This window comes from Mastigoproctus giganteus, chromosome 1 (genome assembly GCF_048544385.1).
Source record: "Mastigoproctus giganteus isolate SK-2022 chromosome 1, ASM4854438v1, whole genome shotgun sequence".
In the NCBI taxonomy this organism is placed as follows: Eukaryota; Metazoa; Arthropoda; class Arachnida; order Uropygi; family Thelyphonidae; genus Mastigoproctus; species Mastigoproctus giganteus.
Window position 1 is genome coordinate 94,949,591 of NC_143575.1, and position 27,885 is coordinate 94,977,475.

Consider the following 27,885-nt stretch of genomic DNA (forward strand, 5'->3'; position numbering starts at 1 on the left):
CCGATTGGAAACAGCAATTCGCGATGCCTTTATAAAGCGTGAGCACTTGGTATCAGTTTTCTTTGACATGGAAAAAGCTTATGACACAACCTGAAGGTATGGTGTTTTAAAAGACCTCTATTCTTCTGATCTTAGCGGTCATTTTTCTACTTTTGTCAGAAATTTGTTATCAAAACGACTCTTCCAGGTTCGTCTAAAATCCAGTGTGTCCCGCTTTTCTTTTGTCAAGAGGAAGGAGTTCCCCAAGTCTCTGTCCTCAGTGTTATGCTGTTTGCAGTCAGAGTTACCGTAACTCCATTACAAAACAGCTCCTCCTTCACTAAATAGTGCCTTGTATGTAGATGATTTTAGTATTTTTTTTCACTCCTGTAGCATGAGAGTTATTGAATGACAATTGCAACAAGCAGTCAACCACCTTAGTTCCTGGGCTTTAGCCAATGGGTTCTGGTTTTCTGCTCAAAAGACCGTTTGTGTGCGTTTCTGCCGCAAACGGAATCTACATTCTGACCCGGAACTCAGACTTGGGCAAAATCCAATTCCTGTGGTACCAGAAACAAAATCTTTGATCAAAGCTGACATTCCCACACCATATCCGTCAGCTGAGAGCTTCCACCTCTAACTATGCCTTTCACTCAATACCATATACAAATTACAAGTCCTTAATCCACCAAAGCATTACAAAATAATGGCAACGACACTGGAAAGGACAGACTAACAACATACTTCTTGTAACTAAACAAACACTTTGAACAAAGTCTATTAGTTTCCGATCCAACATACACAGTGTCCATTGCGAACACTGTGTATGTTGGATCTGTGAACTGGCCAAAATTTAATAGGAAACGTCTAAGGATTTTTCAAGCTATAATGAATCCACAAAACAACCTAACGCTTAAAACAATTATAGATGAGGCCGTTTTCTTCTTTTTCAAGTTAATTGGATACTTCCAAAGCATATAAAATTAATAGTATACCATTTGCGTAAAAGCTACTTATAAAGCAGAATCTTGGTATTCTTATAAAATACATCAAGACAAGAGAAACATGTAGAAATGTGAAATTGTCCTAACCTAAGCTAAGCGCATTGATGCCTTAATTGCAAATGCTCTAAAAGCTATCAAATAACAACAACCTTTTTATATCTATATTGTTGCATATTTTGACATAGTAACATAATTCGTTAGGTCAATAACCTAGTTAATTGCTAACGCGCCAATAAAACCCAAAACAGCCAACATTGCATATGTATTTCTTTGTTTTATATTTTCTGTAATGTATTTTGTTCTTCTTGTCTACATATTACATCATCAAACGTAGTTTTCGTGTCTAACCCCCCGTGTTGTTTATGTGACGGATAAAAAGATAAATAAATATATGAAATATAATGAAAACATTAAGAATATCACGTCACAGAAACTGAAAATAATTCTATTTGATTTATTCTCTGATTAATAAATTGCTCTACACTTTTTGTTTTTGCATACAAACAACTGAGGATCTTCAATAAATCAGAATCGCTTATCAGCTTATTAATATGGTTCGACAGGAGAACCAAATTTTCATTTTGCATTTTGGTTTTCGCATTTTCTTTTAATACACTTCAAACCTTCGCTACATTCGTAAATACCCTTTGGAGGGGATCCACCTGGTCCATTTTCACCGTCAGGTGGGGGCGGTGGAGGTCCGTTTTTACCGGCAGGAGGAGGTGGTCCATGATGGCCAGGTGGGGGCGGTCCATGATGGCCAGATGGGGGCGGTGGCATGCAATTTTCTCCTACACCTGAACAATAAAAAAATTATACAAATTATCAATTCATTATACGCTGTTTATAAAATGATATAAAATGCTACAATATTTAGGAGTATCAGTTCTATAGTGCTGAGAGCTGTTAAAGAGATTCTGCGTAGAATGGAAATGAAAGACGAAGAAGAGTTGTATTTCTTTGTCCAACTGCTCAACTGGTTTTAATAGTGGATGATGCATCTTCAGCGTGAAAAGTGGATTGCTTTATTCTTCCTATTTCTTTCCTTCTGAGTTGCCTTGCGTTGCGATGCTGGGACAACTTTTCTAGAAGTAAATCCTGTTTTTAAAATGTCGTACAGAGACAGATTTTAAGATTTTGGTGACCATGGGTACTAAACAAAGATTCATCCATATTTTCCAATTGTGTATAATAAATTTCATATTTTTATTCAATACATATACATATGATTTATTATTTAATTTTATTTTATTTCAACAATGTCCTAATTATAATATATTAAAATTAACACGTGCTTTTAAACTTATACAAAAATATGCAAAGGCAAAGTGTACAGTTATAAAATACAGCATAAATTATATGATTCGTTCTTATATAATAAAAACATGACACTGTTTTTAAAAAAGCGTAAATTCTTTCATAAATTAATGATATATTTCATTGAGACCAAAGGAACAGCACTAATAAAAAATATTGGACAGAATTTTAGACGTATCATTGATGAAAAGCGAATACGGTACTTACCGACGATGCATTTATTACAACAACCTGGGAAATCGGTTCCGGATCCTGTTTGTATAGTCCCAGAGCAGTTTTGTTGAGTGAAGACCGCATTGCATATTCCATCTTTGCAGTCTGGACGATGATGTCCTATTACTGTCAAAGAAAGCTCTAGCACAATCACACACGTAACAAAAACCTGCAAAATATTAAAACGTATATAATGACATGAGAGAATGAGGTCATTACTGTGATGTTTTCATTTATTCTCACAGAATCAATTTCATAGTTCAGAACAGTATACATAATAGCAAAAATAAATGCAGCTTTAATATTAGAAGAGAGCAATATGATCGTTTTAGGAGATTTCTAGGATCGATGCCATCTGTGTAACTTTTTTTATTTATTTATTGGGTCATGCGGCCCCGACCACACCTTGGGAACTCCTCTGTGCCACCGCACAGCTAAAAGCCAATCAATGAAGTAAGTGAGTGTATCGTAGTGTAGTGTTGGGTTATGTTGTTAGCGTTGTGGAACTGGGCACTTCGCCCAGCCAAAGGAATTGACTGCCCCTAGCTTGTTACCATCCATGGCACAGGAAGCCGGCCAGGGATCTACTATCTGCAGTTCATAGACAACGTAATGATAAAATACAGATGCCCCATACTTGTTAAATGAATAAATAAATATAGGAACAAACAGAATTAGAGCTCCACTTGTAGCCACTGTAAGCTACAAAGTCAATCAGATGTCAAAGTCATTAAACATGTGAAAACATAAGTACAGCCAGCATTAATGTTCGACTATCAGTCACAGTAGTAATGTCACATCAAGTGTCGAAGTCAATATAAAAAGAATACTGGAGTCACCTAGACGTACAAGCTGCTGTTAATACCTAAAGATGTGGCTCTGCCATGACGACTAGCAGAGACTCAAACACACTTTTAATTTAGACCAAATTCAGGATCAGAGGTCCCATTGATATAGCACGAACAGCTTGTTGACTAAATTGCAGAACCTGCACACTACGTCAATTGAGTTAAATCACAGACAGCAGCCAGCCAGCCAACACAGACTGGCAGGATCGCCGGGATAGTCCACCGCTCCACTGGAGCCCCTCATTCTCCTGAAACGAACCAAGCTAGAGAGGAGGCACAGTCACCACCCAATGATGACCAGGACACTCTCTCAAGATCTCTTTAAATACTGTACTGCCAACAGACAATACAGAATTAGCCAGTACTAATGTTCAGCTCACCATTGCGAAAACAAGAAACACAGCCAGATGACTCCAGGGGCAGATCACCATTGCAGAGCACAAAACTTTTAGATCAGAAAACATTAGATGTTGTACAAATTCAGATGCTACTTTCACAGAAAAAAGTCATTTGTAGTCAGCTCTATTGCTACTAAAAGCACTGTCATCTGAAAAGGCCTCCAAGCAACTTCAGAAACCAGACACCATTAAAAACACATAATGTATCCATGATCAGTAGAAGCACAATTAACCCAAAGAAACTCACAGCGCCAACTGCACAGCAGATAATCAATAGATTATAAATTCACACCAAAGGCAGCACCAGGAACTGCAGCCTCGGGTGACAAGCTTTATAATGATCAAGCGATTCTCTGAGTGATTTCTCGAACGTTTTCTCAAAGATATAGTTTTGTCTCAGTTGTAAAAGTTTTCTTACTTTTCTATTAATTAATAGGCAACTTAGTCTTACAAACAGTAAGCAAGTTTCAGAAAGGAAAAACGTATTTCTTCTCTTTTTTTTCCCTTAGACTAATACTAACTTTTACACCGCTTGGTGGCGGGGCCAGTAACCTGGGAGAAGAAATCTACTCTCCCAGGACTGAAAGGAGCAAAGATGGATAAAAATATGTATGTTGTTATTCATCTTTGTCTCTCTTGAGCTTAATGTCTCTAAAGACATTGAGTTCAAGACTAGACACAAAACCGTCCTTCTGCAAATCGTCGTTTGGGTATGAGAATAAAACACCTCTTAGAAGAACTAAATTTAACCTTAGACAATGTGGCGCATACCCTCCCATTCTCTCTTGCTCCTTGGAACATCACTCCACCTTCATGCGACTTACAAATTCATGAATGGAATAAATCTACTTTACATAGGAAAAATTTCTTGCAACTATACCATGCAGCAGTGGACCAGTCTCCCAACTTCGTCATAATACATACTGATGGATCAAAGAACGATGCCCACGTTGGAATCGCAGAAGTTTTCCCAAACATCGCATTAGCATATCACTTGTCATGTAAGTTCAGTATATTCTCAGCCGAACTAATAGCAATTCAGGTTGCACTGAATTACAATGAGTCCTCCGATTTTCAAAACAGCATGATTTTCTCAGAGTCTTTAAGTGCACTTCAAGCACTGAAAAACACCATGAACACCACTCACCCAGTTGTAAAAGAAATAATCACCTCTTTGCATACATTATTAGAACTTGGGAGAAACATACGCTTCTGCTGGGTCCCAGGACATATGGCAATTCCTGGAAATGAACCACAGGACAATGCTGCCAAATCGGCTAACCTACCACCCGACAACAAGTGGAAAATCTCTCATGAAGACTATACACCAATAATCCAGGAAAAATGCATGTGCCAGTGGCAATTATCATGGCAGAAACAGCTTAACAATAAGCTTCGAAGTATTAAACCAAAGCTTGAGGGATGGCCTTCAAGCTTCAGTTCAATTCGACAGCAGGGGGTAATATTAGCTCGCTTGAGAATAGGCCACACTAACATTACTCATTGTTATCTCTTAAGAGGGGAGACCCCCCCCCCTCAGTGTCATCACTGTAACACTACACTTTCCGTGAAACATATCTTTGTCGGGGCGCCTCCGTAGCCAGGTGGGAAGGAGCAGCAGTGCATAGCACACGCTTCTTGATTAGACCGGGGTTCGAGCCCGTCACCACCAAATACGGAGGATGCGGAAAGGTCAGGGAATGACCACCGCATATTCCCGGAGCAATATGGCCTTAGTTGCTAATGCTCCTAAAAACCAAATAACAACAACAAACATATCTTTGTCGAATGCACAAAATATGCAAAAAAACGCCAGATGCTTTTCACTACTGACATAACGAAAGACCCTCTTACACTTGCTCCAACTTTGGATAATAAAATAAATGTCTCAAACATCATTACTTTTCTCAAAATTATTAATATATATCACCTCCTTTAGCTAATGAAAAAAAAAGAATAATAATAATTTTATAGTCCTAGTTATGAAATTATCCATACCTGCAAGAAATAGCATCCATACTTACCATTTGTATGGCGCACTATGGCCATAGATGCTGATGCGATAAAAAAAAAAAAATCCTCAATCAACTAACCATCCAACACAAATAACAATGAAAATGACTTCTCTCAACCCGTTCCTCTGGTCTATTGTCTTGGACGAGTTCCTGGGCTTGGACCTTGGGGGGGCTGAGCCCTTGGCCTTTGCGGACGACCTTGTCCTGTTGGTGCGTGCGGACACTAGGTCGTCCTTGGAAATTATTGCAAATGCGGCGCTTGTGAAGCTTCAGAACTGGGCAGCCTTGCACAACCTTACCATCTCGGCAGAAAAAACAAAATCCATTCTCCTCAAGGGCAGACTACAAATTAGAAGACCACCTACGATGAAATTAAACTTCACCCCCATCCGACTGTACACAGAGGTTAAATACTTAGGTATTTACATTGACTCTGGTCTTACTTTCCATAACCACCTGAAATATCTAGCCACCAAAATCCGGAAGTATGCCGCCATGATCAGGAGGGTGAGCAGATCCGACTGGGGCTTGAAGCACAGAGCTCTGACCCTCATATACAAAGCAGTATTTGTCCCGATTGTTTGCTATGGTGCCTCCACCTGGTATAGACAAGCTACACTAACAAAAAACAAACAGAAGCTGGATACAATTCAAAGGTTCATGCTGCTATCAATTAGTAGGGCGTGCCGCACTGTTAGCACCCCTGCCTTGCAAGTTCTAACAGGTTGTCAGCCACTCTACCTAGAAGTAGTCAGGCGAGGCCTATATTACCACCTTAGGAAAGGAACACCAGCTGAAATAGTAAATCTCCAGCTGGATCTTGCAAATGACCCCAAGATAGAGAAGAGGAGAATCACCCAACACCTACAAGCGATATGGCAACAGAGCTGGGAAACCACGCAGAAAGGAGACATCACGAGGCGATTCCTCCCAACTATAAACCATACTCACCCAATAGCCCCTCCCTGGTTCTCACCTGGTCTGCACATGACGTTTATTATCACTGGACACGGCCCCTTCCGTCAGAAACTCACAGCTATGGGGATTGAAAGAGACCCGCGGTGCCATTGTGGAGAAGAAGAGTCCTGGGGGCATCTCATGTATGAGTGCCCTGCCTATTGCAACAGTAGAATCAAGTTTGCTACCGCAATTCAAAGGAATCCACGAAACCAAGCCCCTCGACGTGGGCACCTGTACGTGGTGAGGGGACCTCCCAGTGACGCTGCTGGACTTCCAGACTAGCGTCACTGGGATCCAACGCCCACAGCCTAGGTTCCGGGCTTACATCAATGGAATCCGGCGTGTTTGCCGTGCGCTGCGACCCGTGGAAACTCGGAAAGGGGGATCCTGGTGGTTGAGGGGCCCAGCTTCAATACACCACTTTGGCCCCTGCTTCGACAAGACGGGTGGTCCTGGAAGGCCCGGCTAGGATCAATCGGCTAGTAGGTTCGCCTGCGAGGGTCAACCGTGTCAATGCCACGCCCCTACCCTCATGGTCCGAGGGACAGGATTCAGGCTGGCGGCGGTGCGGGTATAGTGTCTGGGTAGCCCTGGCGTCCCACTCCCGAGCGCATTTATTGCATGCCGGGTAGTGGGCGTCCCTTTGGGCTCCGTGGTGGGTGGGGAGCCCGGGCACTGAAAAATTTATAAATCTCTATGAATCCTCATAAACATACTCCTTCAGGGGCCCCAACCCGGTCCCTATCAGAAAACATTGACACAGATACAGAGAGCAGTATTGCTAAAAAGAGGCAGCGAACCGAAGTAACATCAGGGCCAATCCCTCGGTTCTTAATCATGCACTCAACAAGTGAAAAACCGATTGGAAAAATGTCACCCTTCTTTATCCAAAAAGGGTTGGATGGGTTAGCAGGTTCACCTAAGTCAGTTAAGAGGCTCCGTTCTGGAGACCTCTTAATTGAAACTAAAAATGACAGGCAATCAGAACACCTACTCCGAACAACATCAATCGGAGGAATCCCTATAACAGTGACACCACACAGAACACTCAATTCATCTAGAGGTGTCATTTCGGAGTGGGACCTTCTCGACGTATACGAGGAGGAAATCTGCTCCGAATTAAAACCACAGGGAGTCATTGCCGTCAAGAGAATCACTGCGCGAAGGGATGGAAAAATTGTTAAAACCAGGAGCGTTATCCTGACTTTTAACACTCCTAAACCTCCTGATGAGATTAAAGCTGGATATATCAACTGTTCAGTGCGTCCATACATACCAAATCCTTTACGGTGTTTTAAATGCCAAAAGTATGGACATTCCCAAATGGCCTGCCGTGGAGTCCTTGCATGCGCTCGATGCGGTGCAAAGGACCACGAAACATCAGCATGTTCAGCCGCAAAACCCACCTGTATTAATTGTGAGGGCGAACACCCGGCCTACTCACGAGCATGCCAGAGGTGGAAAGAAGAAAAAGAGATTCAACGGCTGAAGGCAGAGCTTAACATATCATACCAGGAGGCAAGGAAATCGGTCAAACCCCTGAATATCAACAAACCTACCTACGCCCAGAAGGTAGCAGGGAGATGTTCCGTCGGAACTCAGACGGACATGACCGTTCCTCCAAAGGAGTCTTTCACTCCCATCGCGCGGTATCTCTTAAGCTCTCAAAAACCTGCACAAAAGGACCAATCAGCTGCCACTCCTATATCGGTACCTCCTAATGCTCCACAAGTTCCAAAGGTAATTATGAAAGAAAAGAATACGAAAGGGGAAGTCCCTCCTAGTATCCAAGAAAAGATGGATGTCGAGCAGAAGGAGGTACCCGAAGATTCAGTCTTGGAACTCTTTGCGGAGGAGGAAATGGACACGGGACAGCGTCCATTCTTCCCCAAAAAAGATAAATCCAAGACTGATAAAAGTAAGCCCTCAGCACCTCGGAAGCCGCCTGATGGACCCACCAAGCCAAAATAATGGCTAAATTCCTACAATGGAATTGTCGTGGATTCCGGCGAAATATAGATGACATCAAGGCCCTCCTGCAAAAGCACGAGCCAGTTTGCTTTTGCTTGCAGGAGACATATCTAAAGGCAAATGATGATCCCACCATGCACAACATCACAGTTTTTCGAAAGGATAGAATTGCGGATGGCTCTGTACATGGGGGAGTGGCTATCCTGGTGGGTAACCAGACCCCAGTGCAGCCCTTGCTAATTACAACCAGCATAGAGGCTGTTGCAATTCGCCTTTCAGTGGGATTCTTATTAACTGTATGCTCTATTTATTTGCCACCTGGGACTGACATCTCCCAGGCAGACCTTGATGATCTTCTAACGCAGCTGCCTCCCCCTTTCTTACTTCTTGGGGATTTTAATGGACATAACACCCTGTGGGGTAGTGCTAACATCAATGGAAGGGGACGAGTCATAGAGCATATGCTCAATGACAATGACCTTTCCCTTCTAAATACTGGAACAAACACCTTTTTCCACATGCCTACCCGTACTTTTTCTGCCATTGATCTCTCTATCTGCTCCCCTTCTCTACTCCCTTCACTCACCTGGGAAGTGGAGGAGAATCCATACGGTAGTGATCACTTCCCCGTGATAACCTTGCTACACAGTGGGAGACCATGTCTTCCCTTCAGGCTACCGCGGTGGAAGATTGATCAGGCTGACTGGACTGCCTTCCAACATCAGGCAAATTTTGATCTTAGTACAGTCAGTCAAGAGCCTATCAATGATGCAGTTAAGTACATCACAGAAACTGTTGTCCAAGCAGCTGCTAATGCTGTCCCAAAAACATCAGCCCGGTTCCCACCATTTCCTAAACCTTGGTGGAATTCACAATGCACAGCAGCAAAAAAGGCTCAAAACAAAGCGTGGGGGATATTTCGCCGATATCCTACCACGAACAACCTTATAGCCTTCAAACGTGCACGAGCCAAAGCACGCTACATCCGTCGTCAGAGTCAAAAGGAATCGTGGATCCGTTTTACATCATCTGTTAACCAGTCTACCAACTCTAAGGTAGTCTGGGATAAAATCCAGAAAATGAAGGGAAAATATACCTCCCAACCTTCTGCAATCCTAGATTATAATGGATGCGCTATTGCAGATCCAACTGCAATAGCCAATGCTCTTGGGGAAACATTCTCTAACATCTCTGCAACATCTTCGTATTCCCCAGAGTTCCTGGTCCTGAAATATAAAATCGAAAAACAGGCACTTAACTTTAAAACTAACTGCATTTATCCCTACAACGGGGATTTCACTATTCTGGAATTGAAAAGAGCCCTCGCTCTTTCCAAAGCAAGTGCCGTTGGACCAGATGGCATCCATTATGAAATGATTAAGCATCTTTCACCAAAATCTATGGATTGTCTGCTCCTTCTGTATAACAGAATCTTTACTGAAGGGCAGTTTCCGGACTCCTGGCGAAAGGCAATCGTTCTTGCCTTTCCTAAGCCAGGAAAGGATCCAAAGGTCACCACCAATTATCGTCCTATTGCTCTGACTAGCTGTCTGTGCAAAATCCTGGAGAGAATGGTTAATTCCCGTTTAATATGGTACTTAGAATCAAACGACCTTCTCTCCAGAATCCAGTGCGGCTTCCGAAGGAACCGGTCCACTTTGGACCATCTTATTAGATTGGAAGCATCCATCCGGGATGCTTTCCTAAAACGCGAACACTTGGTGTCGGTGTTCTTTGACATGGAGAAAGCGTATGACACAACTTGGAGATTTGGCATTTTAAAAGATTTACATAGCCTAGGCCTAAGAGGGCATCTGCCCTTTTTTATTCAAAATTTTTTAGCCAATCGATCTTTCCAAGTTCGTATGGGATCCTCACTCTCTCGCTCCTTTCGCCAAGAGGAGGGAGTACCACAAGGATCAGTCTTAAGTGTCACGCTTTTTGCCATCAAAGTCAATTCCATCATAGAACAACTTCCTCCAACTGTAAACAGTGCCCTCTTTGTTGATGACTTTAGCATTTTTTGTCAGTCGTGCAACATGAGGGTTATTGAAAGACAACTGCAGAAAGCCATTGATAATCTGAATGTCTGGGCACTTGCCAATGGCTTCAGGTTCTCGCCGGAGAAGACCGTTTGCGTACACTTTTGTCGCAAGCGTAGTCTTCATCCTGAACCTGAATTAAGGCTCGGGCAAAATGTTATTCCAGTAGTGTCAGACACAAAATTCTTGGGACTTGTGTTTGATAAAAAGTTGACCTTTCTCGAACATATTCGTCAACTTCGTACAAAATGCACGAGGGGTCTCAATATTCTCCGCTCTCTCTCCTCAACGCGTTGGGGAGCAGATCGATGCACCCTACTACGGCTTTACCGTGCACTTGTACGCCCCAAATTAGACTACGGGTCCCAGGTATACTCCTCAGCTAGAGATAGTGTCCTCCGATGGCTGGACCCTGTCCACCATCAGGCTCTCCGTATCGCTACTGGAGCTTTTCGAACATCTCCTGTCCAGAGCTTATACGTCGAAGCAAACGAACCATCGTTATCCCTTCGACGTAAGCAGTTGTCTTTAAACTATGCTTTAAAGTTGAAATCCCTGCCAGACCATCCTACGTGGGCATCCGTTTTCGAGCCACGTTGGGAAAACTTGTATAATACCCGTCAGACTGCCAACCGACCTTTTGGTATTCGTGTCCAAGAGCTAATCAGAGAGTTTAACATCATGGTAGACAAGGTGGCAGAAACACCAAAAGAAACTCTTCCACCCTGGCATGCTCATCCCCCACCATGCGACTTTTCCCTTAAGAAATGGGTAAAGTCTGAAACCTCGTCATCTCTCTACCAGAAGCTCTACTCTGCACACCAAGCTGAGCACTCAGACTTCCTGTCCGTTTACACAGACGGCTCGAAGTCTGAATCGTGCGTAGGATCTGCTGCTGTCTTTCCAGACACTATAATATCTCAGCAGATTCCTCCTGAATCCAGCATATACACTGCAGAGCTGTATGCTATAGAGCTAGCTTTGGATCACATTCGAACTTTTCAATTCCAAAGGTCAATAATATATTCTGACTCTTCCAGTGTACTACAGGCTTTATTATCTCTGAGACACAATTCTCATCCAGTTCTTTGTCGGGTTCAGCAGAAGATACATTCTCTTCATGAATACAAGTTTGATATCCGCTTCTGCTGGATTCCTAGCCACATTGGGATAAAAGGAAATGATTTGGCTGACGCTGCAGCCAAATCAGCAACACCCACTCATAATTGTTGCCTGTCAGTCCCCTATACAGACTACAGGCAAATAATACGTAACAAGATATATTCCCATTGGCAAGAACTGTGGCACAGACAGAGAACAAATAAATTATACCAAATAAAGCCTGTAATAGAAATATGGCAGTCTAGTCTGCGCAGGAATTGGAGCGAGGAAGTTGTTCTTGCCCGACTCCGCATAGGACACAGTCATTTGACACATTCTTTTCTGCTGAGGGCGGATGACCCTCCTATGTGCGAGTCTTGCGACACCGTTTTAACTATAAAGCATATTTTAATAGATTGCGTTCATTTTACCCATGTTCGCAATATATATTTTACCGCTTTTACTCATTCGACTGAGCCTTATACACTCAGTCAGATTTTATCAGACAACGACCACGTGTCGGCAGTTTTTAAATTTTTAAAAGCTACTAATATATACCCACATTTATAAATAACAATTTGACGAGGTAACCTTTTTAAAGGTTACCAGAATTTATCTTTATTGATATTTTAATCGTTTCATGGCGCAGTATAACCTTAGCTGTTTTTGCGCCAATAAACACAAAATCAATCAATCAATCAAACGAAACCAAGAGTCCTCGCTGCTGCTCGATGAAAACACATACAGGGTACTAACTGTGTATGCGCAGGAAATCTTCGCACTGAGGCTAGCCAAGATTGCTGAAATGAGTACAACATTGGATCATGCTGCCCAAGGCCTGAATCAGACTGGCGTGGGTTAGCTCCTTCTCTGCTAGAGGACACTGCCTTGACAACTTACAAATCCTTTAAGGGTAGGAACACTGCTGGTACCATTCTGGTGCGGGACTGCTGGCACTCATCGAGTGCGGGATACTGCTGCAAACCCCTTATAGGGTAGGATCAGCCGGCACCGTTCTGGTGCGGGATTGATGGCACTCTGGAGAACTTCTGAGTGCGGGATACAGAGTCCATTGGCCTCTGGTGATCATGCAGGGGCACCTGTCCCCTGCTACTTTAACTCCCACCCCCAGATCACTATTTTCACCTCACAAAGAGCGGACTGCTCCTTAACTTCAGTCCGTCCTCCTTTCCCTCTTTCTGTTCCTTCTAACTCGTACTCCTGCTCTGTTTTCTCCCCCCCCCCCCACTTTTTTATTTTTTATTATTATTTTTTATTTTTTTATTATTTTTTTTATTATTATTTTTTTATATATTTTTTTTTGTATTATTTTTTTTTTATTTTATTTATTTATTTATTTTTATTTATTTATTTTTTTTTTCACTTGACCTTTGTCAGGAAGCTTAGGCAACCCTGGCAAAGGCCAGCCAGAGTATAATGGGCAGCCTGGCTCACCTCCCAGTGGTGGTGGCGGGCAACGTGGGGTCCCACTAGGGGCTCTGCGGCCAAGCAGCCAGAGACACAACAAAACATAACGCTACTCTGACAGAAACCAGACATTACACTTTTTCTGGCTTTTACAGAGATTCTGTACTTCTTCACAAAGTACCATGGTGCAGATGTGGGAAACCACAGGTGGCGCCTTTCACAAAACACTATGCCACTATGCCACTATTCTCTCAACCCAAGAGGTTGAGAACAACCCCTCAAGAGGAGATACCATCATTCCTCATTCTACACTCACTCACTCTCAGACCAGCCTCTGAGTAAGTTATCACCATTTCTTGTTCAGAAATGTATTGAGTCTGCTGCAGGTTCACAAAAACCGATGAGGCGATTTCAGTCCGGGGATATCCTGGTAGGGACCATTAAATCTCAACATTCTGCAAAGATTAAAGCTGACTACCTTTGGTGGACAACCAATAGAAGTTACTCCCTATGCCACACTAAACTCCTCGAAGGGAGTAATGCAGAATAGGACTTATTAAATGTATCAGAGGAGGAAATAGTCCAAGAGTTTCGTGAACAAAAAGTAATCCCCACGAGGAGAATCCTGACTCGGAAAGATGGTATTCTTGTTCCCACGAGGAGTATAATCCTCACTTTTAGCTCTCCTATTCTACCAACATCTGTTAAAGCAGGCTATCTTCATTGCCGTGTCCTTCCTTACATCCCGAACTCAATCAGGTGTTATAAGTGCAAAAATATGGACGCTCCCAAACTGCATGTAAAGGTGAGGCAATATGTCCTAAATGTGGATCAAAGGAGCATAATCAATCTGAATGCACTGCTACTTCTCATTGTCCAAACTATAAGGGTGATCACCCGGCTTTTTCTAAAATATGCGAATTATGGAAACAAGGGGGAAAAATCCAAAAATGTCAAGTCGAGAATAAAGTCACATACTCAGAGGCGAGAACACAAATACTCAAAACAGAACCAAAGCGTACATATGCCACTGCTGCTAAACAATTTCAGTTAGTAGGTATTCAAACAGATGTTACAGTTCCTGCAAATATATCCATCACTGATTGGGCACGTTCCATGCTCTCTACTTCCAAACAGTGTCCTTCACAACAAAAAATTGAACAAGCCAGTAACACCCCGATTACTTTTCCAGCCAGAGTGCCCCCAACAGCAAAACCAAAAGTAGCAGAAGCTAAGGTACTGACCCCACCAGTTTCAACGGGAATAGATATTGACCAACACAATGAATCAGATGATGGTATATTAGAACTTCATGAGACGGATAAGATGGACGTCACACGTCCCTACTTTCCAAAGAAAGTTAAAGCGAAATTGGATCGATGCAAGCAAGTCTCAACTAAAAAGCAGTCAGAAACAAAAATAAACAGCATAACCACTTAATGGAAAGATTATTCCAATGGAATTGTAGAGGCTTTCACAATACCTTTTGTATTGCGAAAGTCTACAATTTATATGATCTCATCGGCTGCTATGAACTAGTAGGCAAATCCCTACAAGAAACTTACTTAAATGTACAAGTGTGTCCTACCATTAAAAATTACACCATCTTCAGACAAGAGAGGAGTATCGACTCGCCAGTCCGTGGAGGATTGGCGATTCTTGTTAAAAACAACGTTCCATCGAAACATATTGCTCTTCAGACTCCTTTTGAAGCAGTGGCAGCGTGCATTGTAATTGGCATCACTCTTACAATAGCATCAATATATATATATATATATATATATATAGAAAATTATTTTAATGTTATGTGCAAATCTTTAATTTAACTTATGCTAATAATGAAAATACCGTGTACCCTGGGAGCGATGTATGTTGAATAAAGGGGGGGAAGAACGGAAAAGAGTAACGTTATAAACAAAGTGCGAATTTTGAAAAATGTAAAATTTGAAAAGAACGAAAATAGAAATAGCAGATTATTGAAAAGAACGACCAAAGTAGAAATAGCATTGCAGTATCTTTCATAATTTCTGTGTCATAATTTCTGTGTATGAAAGATACTGCAATGCTATTTCTACTTTGGTCGTTCTTTTCAATAATCTGCTATTTCTATTTTCGTTCTTTTCAAATTTTACATTTTTCAAAATTCGCACTTTGTTTATAACGTTACTCTTTTCCGTTCTTCCCCCCCTTTATTCAACATACATCGCTCCCAGGGTACACGGTATTTTCATTATTAGCATAAGTTAAATTAAAGATTTGCACATAACATTAAAATAATTTTCTATATATACATTATGGTTGTAGGGTACCTTTGCTCTTGCAGTGTCCCTGATCCATAATTCATATTATTGATATTCCATTTTATCTCTATTCAAATTCAAATCCATTTTCTTTCTTTACTTAATTTTAATTTTTATTCATAATTATATATATATATATATATATCCCTCCTAATTTCTCATTCTCTTCAAATGACCTAGAAAATCTAATAGAACAGCTTGCCATCTCCGTTCTGCTTGCTCGGACACTTCAATGCGTTGAGGGGATCTCCAACAATTGACAAGAGAGGTAAGCTAATAGAATCATTTCTTGATGCTTATCAACTCCATTTTAAACACTGGCGAGCCAACCTATATCCATTTTTCGACAGGATCCATGAGGGCTATCGATCTCTCAATCTGTTCTCCCTGCATATATTCTATTATGGAGTGGTCCGTTCTTGAAAACCCACTGAACAGCGATCACTTGCCAATTCTCTGCATGCTCCAAACACGAGCAAACTCCCCTTCACCACGTCGCTCCATTTGGAAATTTGATGGGCACATTGGAGTGAATATAACTCTCATGTTCAGTTAGTTGATAAAATAATCCAGTCCCAGCCCATGTCACGGAACATATTACTAGTCAAATATTACTAGCTGCTACCACTGCAATAACAAAATCTTTACCGGAGAAACGGAAACACAGTAACTACTGGTGGAATCAAGATTGTACGCATGCTAAACGAGAAAAGAATATAGCTTGGAATTTATTCCGTAAATTATCCACAACTAGTAACCTAATTAACTTCAAAATACTGAAATCCAAGTTCCGCCAAATAAGAAGAAAAGCAAAAAAGATGCCTGGATTAGCTTTACTTCAACACAGGTAGCAGAATCATCTGGAGGAAAATACAAACGCTCAATGGCAAATATTTTGAGTCTCCGGCTACAATACTGAATTCGGAAGGGAAAGATCTGTCATCACCGGGAGAAACAGCAAATGCCTTAGCAGAAACATTTGCCATGTATCAGCAATATCCACTTATAACCCAACCTTTCAACGAATTAAAAAATCTGCAGAACAGCACAAGATTAATTTTTTTTTACGACAGTTTCACACCCATACAACCAGCCATTCACATTAACAGAATTTCTACGGGCACTCAATAAAACAACCAGTGGTGCTGCTGGTCCAGATGAGGTCTATTATATAATGTTAAACCAACTTGACAACAGAGCAAAAAAGGACATTGCCGAAGTTTCTTAGAAAATACTTACCATCTCCTGGCGTCACTCACTTGTTCTTGCCTTCCCGAAGCCAGGAAAGGATTGTACCTTTCCGCATAACTACAGGCCCATTTCACTGACTACTTGTTTGGGAAAAGTCCTCGAAAAAATGGTTCACAGGCGGCTAACGTGGTTCCTGGAAACAAACAACTTACTAAACAGTTGTATGGGCTTCGAAAGAACCGTCTACGTTAGATGTGATGATAAAAGCAGAAGCAAACATCCGCAATGCCTTCATAAGGAGAGAACATCTAGTCATGATTAATCTGTACATTGCGAAAGCCTTCGATACCACTTGGCGATACGGTGTTCTTCAAGATCTTCATTCTTTCGGAAATCATTTGAACAAGAGGAGAGTGTACCGCAGGGTTCCATTCTCAGTCCAACATTATTTGCAGTAAGAATTACAAACATGACAGGGGAAGTATTAAATACAGTAGAATCGTACATGTTTGATGATGACCTCGTTATCTTTTGTTAATCCAAAACTATGGATTAAGAAATCCGATCTAAGTTATTTTACTATCAAACAGCCAATCAGACGATTACCTTCTGCTGAATCCTTGGCCATATCTACATCCCAGGTAATGAACATGCGGATGACGCTGCTAAACATTTATGTTGTATTCATGCTAAACATGAAGACAACATGAATAACATCAACCCCAAGCCCAGCCATAGATGCTTTTCCGCATCAAATGGCCGAATTTACAGTGTTGATCAGCTGCTCAACTCTCAAACAAGTGTCTGAATATTGCCTTCTCAAGTGTGCAGCCAGCATAAATATAACAAAATCCTTAAACTACACATATCGATATTTAACAGAGATTCATTTAACCATGGACATGTTCGCAGGGAATTCCTGGGATCAGAGTTACCGAAGAAGCCCAGAAGATTAAAATGCATAACGCTAAGAATAAAAATTACCACCGAAAATCTTTAGACCACGGCTCCGCCCTTGTGCTCCAACTGACTCAGCTTTCAGTTCTTTACAACCCAAATTCGGCTGTTCAATCGGTTCCGTTCTGTGTATTTGTTCCATGCTATGGAAATTTCAGGGATAGAGAGGGATTCACTGAAGAATAATTAATCATTGTCGATATCAAAGGAATTTATGACTTAGCATAAAATTTAAGGATAGACGTTGTAACACAACACCTCATGATACCTATTTAGGGAGAAGTAGCTAATCAATCCTTAGTTTTATAATACATTGATTTATCCAATTAAAATGCACCTTGTCAGAGTTACCTGAGGACACATTAGGAAAGAATCTTGCTATTGTATGTGCTACTTTACACATAATAGAAAAGATTCAGTAATTTATTAAGCATTCAGAGATTTATTTATTTTCGGAATCAGAATATTACAATAAAAAAACAGTTCTTTTATTATTTACTACGATACGTGTAGATCTGTTAAACTATGAGAGATGATTGAAAAGTTTCAAGATTACACGTTTTATTTTGAGTCGAATCGGCCCTCAGCTCCTAGGAGAGAGTCTTTATGAAATAGAGTTTGACACGTAATCGACATCTTCCAACGTCCTACCAACTTCTCAAACACATGCAATAGACAGTAACTTCCATATATCGCCAATTTTTTTTCTCCTTCAGCTGCTATTTTCAAATAGAGAACAGCCAAAACTTATATGATACGAGATTCGTTCTGGAGGAAGAAATTCGGATGATGTCCTTCCCGATATTAATGCCTTCGAGCTAAGTTTCACTTAGTGTTATCCAGTAGAAGAAACTACATTTTATTTGATATCTCTGACATTTTTTTCCCGAATTCCTTCAAGTGATATTGAAGAGCCGAGGAATAATTTCCAGTTATCACCGTTTTCAATCACAAACTTTTATGGCTTATTAAATAGCGCTTGAAATCCTCCATGGCAAAAGCATTTTACTTTCAACGCGACTACAAACACAAACCACTAGGTTTAATGGTGACCTGTATACTACTACTCACTACTCTACGACTGCCATATGGCCCGCTTTTCATCCCATTCTCCTAACTTCAAACAGCTCTTAGAAACAAAACGATCAGGTTTTGGACTTTTTTTTTTACCAATTTCTACGCGCACGAATCTCATTTGGATACTCCCCTTAATTCTTTTGCGTTGTGAAACCACTCTGTTTACTCAACTGTAATGCGCAGTACCATTTAAGGGAAAAATTTCCTTGGAGTTTTCTGTTAAATTATTGAAAGTTCCATTTAAATACGAGCGTAAGCCCCTCATTCACGTGCATTTTGCGTCAATGCAGTTAGATAAAATTCAGGAAATAATAAACGAGGCTTACCAGTCTAAATCACTTTGAATCATTTCTTGTCCCCCCCCCCCAAATGTGCTCTGCATGAGCAGTTGCATTACATACGGTGAATTACAATCTCTGATTTGATTTTCATCCGGTGTCGGATTAAAATAAAAGGAAGGCATGCGATTTCCTAGTTCTTTTACGAAATACTATTGAAGTCTGGTTGAATAAGGTTGGGCGACCAAACTGTTGCCAAGACAACTAAAGCAAAAGAGTCAGTGTATGGTGTCAGCAAACTGCGTGTGTATTATACAGTCGACTTGTCTGTCTTACTGGATGAAAATCTTCGCTTTATGGGAGAAAAGTACCAGGTTCACCTCCAGTGTGAAATTGATAAGTTTAAATACGCTATGAGGAAAAAAAACTCTTCCCAAGTAGCTGGAATTTGAGTCCAATACCTTTCCACACTGTGTAGAACGGTTACCATAACTATTTCACTTAAAATAAATAAATAAATTTCCTGTTTATAATCCGGGAATACCACGCGGTCAGGAGTGACAAAATAGCGAGATAGAATATAAGAAACAGCTCCTTGAGCCATTAAGCCTTCAACTCATTATGGGAGAAAACGCAAACGTCAGTGAACTCTTTTCATACCTCAACTTAATAAACTTAACTAATCATATCTAATATGTTAAATCAGTAACAATATAACAGGAAATAACAAAACTTGAACAGGCGCAATATAGCCGAAGTTGCTCTTGCGCCATTAAACCCCAAACAACAACAACAAACAGCTCCTTATTTAGCTGTCACACAGGCTTGGACTACGGTCACTCAAAGCGCACGCTCCTGCCTCCCCGTGGCGGGGTCGGTAACCTTGGCAGAAACGTTCATCTGCCAGGGGCTAAGAGGGGCCAACATGGAAAAAAATATGTTTCCAACTATAGAGTCGACGAGCTGTCGGCCAGATACCGAACATAAACATGATTCGTCACAAGCAAAGAGGTTGAAAACCAATCCCTCGGTGATAGACTTACCAGCATTATTAATAATGCACTCACTATCAGAACAGCCTCTCAGTAAGCTATCCCCTTTTCTAAACCAAAAACATCTGGAAAGTATTGCAGGGTCTCCGAAGACGGTTGAGAGACTGCAATCAGGGGGCTTACTTGTTGAAACTCTAAACCACAGGCATTCTGAAAACTACTAAAAATTACAAATTTTGCTGGTATTCCAGTTAACGTAACTCCACATGCAACCCTAAATACATCAAAGGGTGTAATATCTAGTTGGGACCTGATGAATGTGACGGAGGAAGAAATTAAAGAAGAGCTTCAGGAACAAAATGTAATCGCTGTAAAAAGAATTATGGTCAAAAGAGACAATATATTCATACCTACCAGAAATATAATTCTAACCTTTAACAGTCCAAATCTGCCCTCATCAGTAAAAGCAGGATATCTTCTTTGCCACACTCGTCCTTTCATACCCAATCCGTTTAGTTGTTATGAATGCCAAAAGTATGGCCACTCTCAAACGACATGCAGAAGCAACCCAGTTTGTCCCAACTGTGGATCCTCTGATCACATTCAAAGTGATTGTTCGGTGAAAGAAATGATCTGTCCCAACTGCAAAGGGAACCATCCGGCCTACTCTAAGACATGTGAGAGATGGAAAACAGAGAAACAAATTATGAAATATAAAGTTGAAAATAAAGTTAGTTATCAGGAAGCAAGAAAATTAATTGCACCCAGTATACATAACCGTACATATGCCAGTATCGCAAAAAAATATCAGACAATAGCCACACAAACTGATGTTACCATTCCACATAACATATCAATCTCCGACTGGGCTCGAGCTGTCCTCTAAGAGCAAGAGTCCAATACCCAGAAGCACTCAGACCAAGCAAGTAATACGCCTCTTAAGGTTCCGGTAAAATCTCCTCCTCCACCAGTGATTGCTACTACTTCAAATAATCCTAGTTCATCTTCAAAAAAGATAATTCAGGACACATCGATGCATTCAGAGTATTCATCCAAACAGGAAGATCCGATTCTGGAAATATTTGTTGAAGAAGAAGATATGGACACAGGTTGCCCTACATTTCCAAAAAGAGACAAACCAAAGCCAGAACGCCATAAGACAGCCGCATCAGGTACAGCTTCTTCTTCTAAATTCAAGTAATGCCTAACATCTTGCAATAGAATTGCAGAGGCTTTCGTGGCAACATTGACGACATTCATTATTTAATTAACCGCTACTCTCCAGTTGGTTTCTGCCTGCAAGAAACCTATTTAACTCCTCAAATTTCCATTTCCATAAAAAACTACTCAGTCTATCGACTAGATAGGAATACATCCAATTCTGCTCGTGGTGGTGTAGCTATTTTAATTAACACAAGGATTCCAGCTAGGCAAATCACTCTCCAAACCCAAATCGAAGCTGTCGCTGTGCGTCTGATTACTCAGACTGCATTAACTCTAGTCTCAGTTTATCTCCCACCAAATTATACTTACTCTTATAATGATCTTAAGGAACTTTTATTACAGCTACCCTTTATACCTAACTGATGAGCTATCAGTAGACCTCACCAGTGAAACGTTGGCCCATACGCACCAGAGGTCCTAGTTCTAGCCAAAAAAATATGCCCCATATTAAGTAACCACCGCCATCCGTCTGGATAGTGGGTACCATGCACAATGGATCCATGGATTCGTGTTGCTTGCGCAACACACTTGGACGGCGTGTTGCACCAGGTATTTTGGCTCATCCGACTAGCACGCTCGTTTCCAGTCCTCCAGTGTCCACTTTTTTGACACCACAACATTCTTTACCGAAGATGATCAGACGTGAGGAGAGTTATCTCTTGGGTGGTCTATAGTGGAACCCCATACGTCTGAATATGCAACACATTGTCATTTGGGATATTTTTCTTGCATTCCCCATATTGTATTGCGATGCCAACTGTCCTACAGTGGCCTGCTATTGAGCTTTTACAACGCGCTGCACCCTTCTTCATGAAGAACCACCGTGTGTAATCATTTACAGTTCTGTCGACGGGAGGTGGGGCTAACCGTTGGACACCATTCTTTGTACACCTTTAGCACAGTGCTTGTGAGCAAGCGACAAGACGTGTGTCACTTCCGATATGGAAGCACCCGACGCACGAGCTACCACAATCATACACTTTCGAAGCTCCGTGATATCTTTACTACTTTCTATAGCTGCTACTTTATAACTTAGACCTGCACTACCAGATGTAAATTACCACTGTGTGGCGTACGAAGCCGTTCTTCTTTTTATACTGAGAACTATGCGGCATAGTGCATCACCGAAGGGGTGATCATAATTCAGTGATCATTGGATATATGTATTTTTTTTTAAATTACAACTTATCGAAATCCAACAGAAATTTAGGGAGAAAAAAATGTCATTATTACCCACTGATAGACTCGAAATGTGGTCGTAACCGCGGTATGGGTATGGGTATAGTGTTCCTTGTCAAGCAGCTCCGGAGATCTTCCCCTCCCCCACCAACTCCGCTTTTGTAAACACTGTTACGTAGTGCAAACTCCGTAAAGGCGAGAAAGTGCGCATTTATTATGTGGTTTGCGTCGTGTAGTGTTGGGTTATGTTGGTCTGTTGTTCCTCCAACTGCTTGCGCTTGGCTTAGGGGCCCGTGGAATATCACAGTCTCCCTAGTGTCCGTTCAGCACTATTTTGAGGTGGACCGGATAGTAGGGAGTGAAACGTCTCTGGAAGGAGCGAACTCTGGACGTCGCCTGCGTTTGACAGGAAGGGGTCCCCAAGTTAAAAAAAAAAAAAAGGAAGAAAAACTCTGAAATTTTTTATTGGAAAGGGAGCGTGGGGGTGATAGTTTGAGTTTGGAGAAAACAAGGTATGAAGGTGTGGATGATAGGAAATTTACGGGACAGAGGAGCACCCTTGTGATGGAGCCTATCCTCCGCAGCGGGGACTATTACGAGTAGAAAAAGGTTTGTCTTGGTAGGCCCCACAAGGTGAAAGGTTTGGGTTGGGCTGTGGGGGAGGGGTGGCCAAAGGCCATGGGTATAGAGGAAACAAAGTCACAGTACCAGGGAAATTCGTGCGGTTATCAGTACATTATTAAGTCTCATATTGGCGAAATCAGTAGCAGCCAGTGTCACCAAATCCCACGCCATGCTGTCCATGCCTCGCCATGAAGCTGGCTGCAAGAGGAAGGTATATGCATTACGGTTATAATGTTTTGACTGGACAGTATATAACTGAGCGAAGTTCTTGTCTCCCAACCATAACAATGATACTTTTTTCAAAATTCAGATTGTAAAATGAAACGGTGATGGTCGGCTCGAAAAAAATATCAACACCACCACCACCACCACCACCAAACTACGTTCATTAAATTTATTGCTTCCATCATGACATGATAACAGTTCCGATTTTTGATCTAAAATTACCAATTTTAACGTTAAAAGAGTTCACTAATAACTGCTCCATAAATTTTAACTGATATCCAATATACTTACGAGAACCTTGCCCATCTTTAACTGTGGCTTTTCTTGGTGGTGATTGGAGACGAAGAGTGCTGCTGTGAAATATTTTATAGGAGAGAGAGAACGAGGAAAATGACAGAAATCGTGCAATTCGCTTGTCTTTCAAAAACATCTAAAACGAAACACTTCTTTTGAATTAAGGACCAATCACTAAGCAATACGTGCAATTAGGGAACAGTACAAGAGCTACAATTTTCTCTTGTGTGTGACGTCAAAATCCCCCTATCTTTGTAATGAAACAGATGCAATTTCCTACTTGCTGACTTCGTGGAAGAAATTGCGTTGCTGGGAACAAATGAGTTGGCGTTTTGTTTATTCAGCCTTAGGAGAGAGCCATTGCGAAGAAAGAAAGAAAACTTATTTTTGCTCGATTCTTTGTGCCGAACACACATTTCGTGATATCTGGGAACGAATAATATGGATTCACCTGCTAGAAAAATAGTTTCATACTGATCATATAAGCAGGTTCTGCGTTCGGTACATAAAAATTCGTGTAGAAGAAATTTGTGTATAATTTGAGGCCTCCAAAAACGAAGGTTTGCAAGCAGTTCAGAGTTTCTTATAATAAGTATTATTTAGAGTAAGCCTGCCATCTCTTTATTCATTATTGTAGGACACTGCTTTCTGTATTGTATACCAGAGATGACAAAAGAGCACGGCATCAATAACTGAAGATATCAAACCACCTTTGTTCGACTTTCAAATGCATTACGATAAGTAGTCTTCTCATGAAAGAAGTATTTCTTGGAGATTTTCCTTACTGAAAAGATGATCAGAGCTTTTACGTTCCTTGACGAAGGCGTGCAGGGTAAGTTGTCAAAGTTTGGTGATGATTTAAAGGTAGGAAGAGTAGCTCTAAGACCAGAATCCGGCCATTTTGCTTCAACATGAATTAGATCAGTTGCACATAGGGAACAGAAATCCAGGAGTTAGTTACAAGTTGGGGGACAGGTGAAAAGTGGCCCATATATAATATTTCTGTTAACTGCGTGCGTTCTGTTGTCGATTTTCTGTTTGCTGGACGAAAAACCAGAGTTTCTGGGAGAGAAAAACATCGCCTGAGACTAACTCAGCCACGTTGTGAAAAAGGCCCATAAAAATTCCATGATCATTGACAGGATTCGAACCCGGATCTTTTCCATCCGGTTTTGATAGAACGATGAGTATACCAACTGTGTTACCCACGAGCTCAAGGATGAAAAAGATTTAGGGGTTACGATTCTGTCAGACATGAAATTTGCCACGCAGCGTAGTCATGTGACTAGCGAGGCGCATGCTGTCTTGTATACGATGTACAGGACTTTTTCCAAGTAATGAAAAGGATGCCATTGTTCCTTTGCATAAGACGATGGTGAGACCGTATTTAGAGTATTGTGTTCGGGTCTAGATGGCACAGTTGAAGAAAGAATTCAGAGGAGGTCCAGAAAAGGCTTGAAAGAGTTCAGAGAAGGGAAACCAAATTGTGAGGGAGTGCTAATCGATGTCTATATGAAGAACAGCGCCTAGAGGTCTTGATGGGAACTTGATATGGATCTAAGAGAATCAGTAAAATGAATGAGGGAAGTGTATTTCCCTGGTAAAGGAGAGAAGAACCGGGTAGCAGAATACAAAACTTTCAGGAGTAACATATGGCTTGATCTCACGAAGTTTACCTTCGCGCAGCGTGGAGTAGATCACTGGAATGAATTCCTGCCATGTAGTCGAGGTTGATAATTTGGTAAAGTTCAAAGCGGAATCGAACGGGCACTTTTTGGCAAAGGAAAGCTATGAACGATGGAATTGTTTCTTCTTTTTTTTTTGCACGATGCATAAAAAGCTTGCTTCCTTGCATCATTTATCTAATAGGATTACTTTTACAGAACATATCCGGTATGCAGACTCGAGAATATGATGTACGTTTATTAATAAGTAGTACTAATAAATTATATTTCAGTTAAAGTTTTATTTTATATTTTGTGCATTTTCATATTTTGGGTTTCAGGACTCTATTTAATCACCGATTATTTTGTGTTTTTCTCATCTCGATTGCTATCGGGGTTTAATATACGAAATATCTGAAATTAGTTGACCTAATTTTAAAAAGAAATTTAAATAAGAATTTGCAGTACCTTTTATAGAAAGCGCTCGAATTTTAGTTCAGTTTGGTTATCAGCAACATTTTACTACAGAATACATTACAATTTTACTTTAAAATCTGCATTACAATTTGACTTGATTGAAAAACAAAGCCGGTTGGCCTAGGTTTCTCTCTAATAGTTTCTCTTATTTATATTATTTCAAAAATTTTATGTCAAAAGAATTGAGAAATAGTTGGGAAAAAATAAAACGTCTAGATTTGATTTTATCTCTTATACTACTCGCTCAACTGTTATCATTCAATTGTTTTATAATATCGTGATTTACAATGTTAATTAGTCCTTCCTTCATACGTATAAATGAATTAATTTTGTATTTAAAAATCAAATTGTTACATTCTGGTTAATATAATAAAGCCGATTCCTGGCTAAGGTTTTCCGAATGATATACGATTTATCTTTATAAGTAGAAATATCGGATCAATATCGTAAATGAACATATATTCAAGAACAGTTTTGATTACCTATAATAGATTCCTGTTATATTTAATAAATAAATTTAAAAGTTCCTCATTTAAAATTGATTTATGATTAAGCTATTAACTGGGTGTTACTTTAAGTTAAAGTAACACACTCAACTCACTTCCAAATCCGTAATGGAGTAGGGTTTACCTCATTTACTTAGCAGCCTCGGTGCTTATTCTTAATAACCAGATTGAGTGGTTTAAAGCGACTGCTATATATGTTCAAAATGTGGTGAAACTATAAATGATACCCACACTCGAATTTAGCACGATTTTAAGTCCACGATATTTCTTGGTTTGTTTTAACATTTTTATAATTAGGTAATGTAAAAGCAGCTTCTCTCGGTTAAAAAAAATATTAAATAATACGTGAGATATTTCAAGCCTTTTTACGAAGTAAATTAGCAAGCCATCTACTTCATTTTTTGTAGTTTATTCTTAGTAATGGCTTCTAAACTATTAGGTGGAGTAATAATTTCTGGGAATACCTCAGTAATCTCTCTCCAACCACGGATTTTGGAGAACACTGTTTATATTTGCTTCCACTTTTTTGCACAATTTTTGCTTCTACTTCTGTAGATCACGACTGGGGGAAGATGGGTCGTGGGGTATGCGGATGGAGTGGTTTGTTTACGCTCTACACAGTGGTTTCCAAAAGAGGTTGATACTTGGAAATAAAAGTTGATATATTCGCTACCCATCCAAAGAGCCCACCTATTCGAGACTCTGACCCACCTTTTGAGTTCATCAGGTGGGTCAGAGTCTCGAATTGAGACAGTACACGCTCCATTGGGACTGGCCCACCTTCCCGTGATGTGGACGAGTACCCAGAATCACCTCTCCTCAGGTGACCGATGCTTCTGGGTAGCCAAGCGGCCAGAACACTAATACACACACAAACCTACACTTTTCACATTTCTTGCCCTTTTACAGTGGTACTGTGCTTCACAGAGATACGAGGCGGAGTTAAACTGACGTTCTAGGAGTGCCCCTTACAAAAACACATGCCTATCCAAAGAGTGGCTGCGGTTGAACTCCACGGAAATTTTCCTGACCTTATGGCACGCACTCGAAGATTATGGCACATCAAGATGCCGAGATACATAGTTTTCGGAACCACTGTGGTCTATCTTCTCAGTGACACGCTCTTCAATACCGTACATGCAGTGTGTCACATAGATTTATCCCTGCCTCTGTATGTTTTCTCTTGTAGATTAACACGTTTCCTCAGAAGTTTTTTGAATTTGTTTTCATAGCGCTGTAAAAACTGAAGATCGTGTTTCTCTATATCAAATTAAGGCGTAGTCAACATTTTATATATATATATATGTATATCGTGTTACGTCATGTTGTTCTTATCTGTTTTTCTTATCGTATTGGGAACCTTATCGTTCTCACTGCATGAATTGAGAGTGAAATTTACTGGGATTTGTTTCACGAAATTTAATACCATATTTGTTATTTTCCCCTAAACTCCTGTTTTCTATTTTAGTCTTGTCATGGGCAGTTTTGCAAAACGTGGTACTTTTCGGGAAGACATTCCCCTCCCTGCAATTAGCGAGGGACTACAGTACATTCTGTAGATAACGACATAGTGCATTTGATCGATAGGTTGCAGTTATTACTCTTCGATCAGTTACACCAT

The 27,885-nt window shown here is 40.7% G+C and overlaps 1 protein-coding gene across 2 annotated transcripts; it reads right to left on the reverse strand.

The window, feature by feature from the left end:
* Positions 1-1,474: 1,474 nt before the first annotated feature.
* LOC150091010 (uncharacterized) lies at positions 1,475-23,669 on the reverse strand. 2 transcript variants are annotated; one of them, XM_090373864.1, is made up of 3 exons: positions 20,504-20,684; positions 2,508-2,682; positions 1,475-1,780 (listed from the first exon to the last, which is right to left on the reverse strand). In XM_090373864.1, exons 1-3 carry the CDS (start codon positions 20,570-20,572, stop codon positions 1,560-1,562), a joined length of 465 nt encoding a protein of 154 aa, XP_090229990.1. In that variant the 5' UTR covers positions 20,573-20,684; the 3' UTR covers positions 1,475-1,559. The 2 variants fall into 2 exon arrangements, with proteins under 2 accessions (XP_090229990.1, XP_090229996.1); XM_090373870.1 differs by lacking the exon at positions 20,504-20,684 and adding an exon at positions 23,615-23,669 and having other exon boundaries at positions 1,478-1,780.
* Between the last annotated feature and the right edge of the window lie 4,216 nt (positions 23,670-27,885).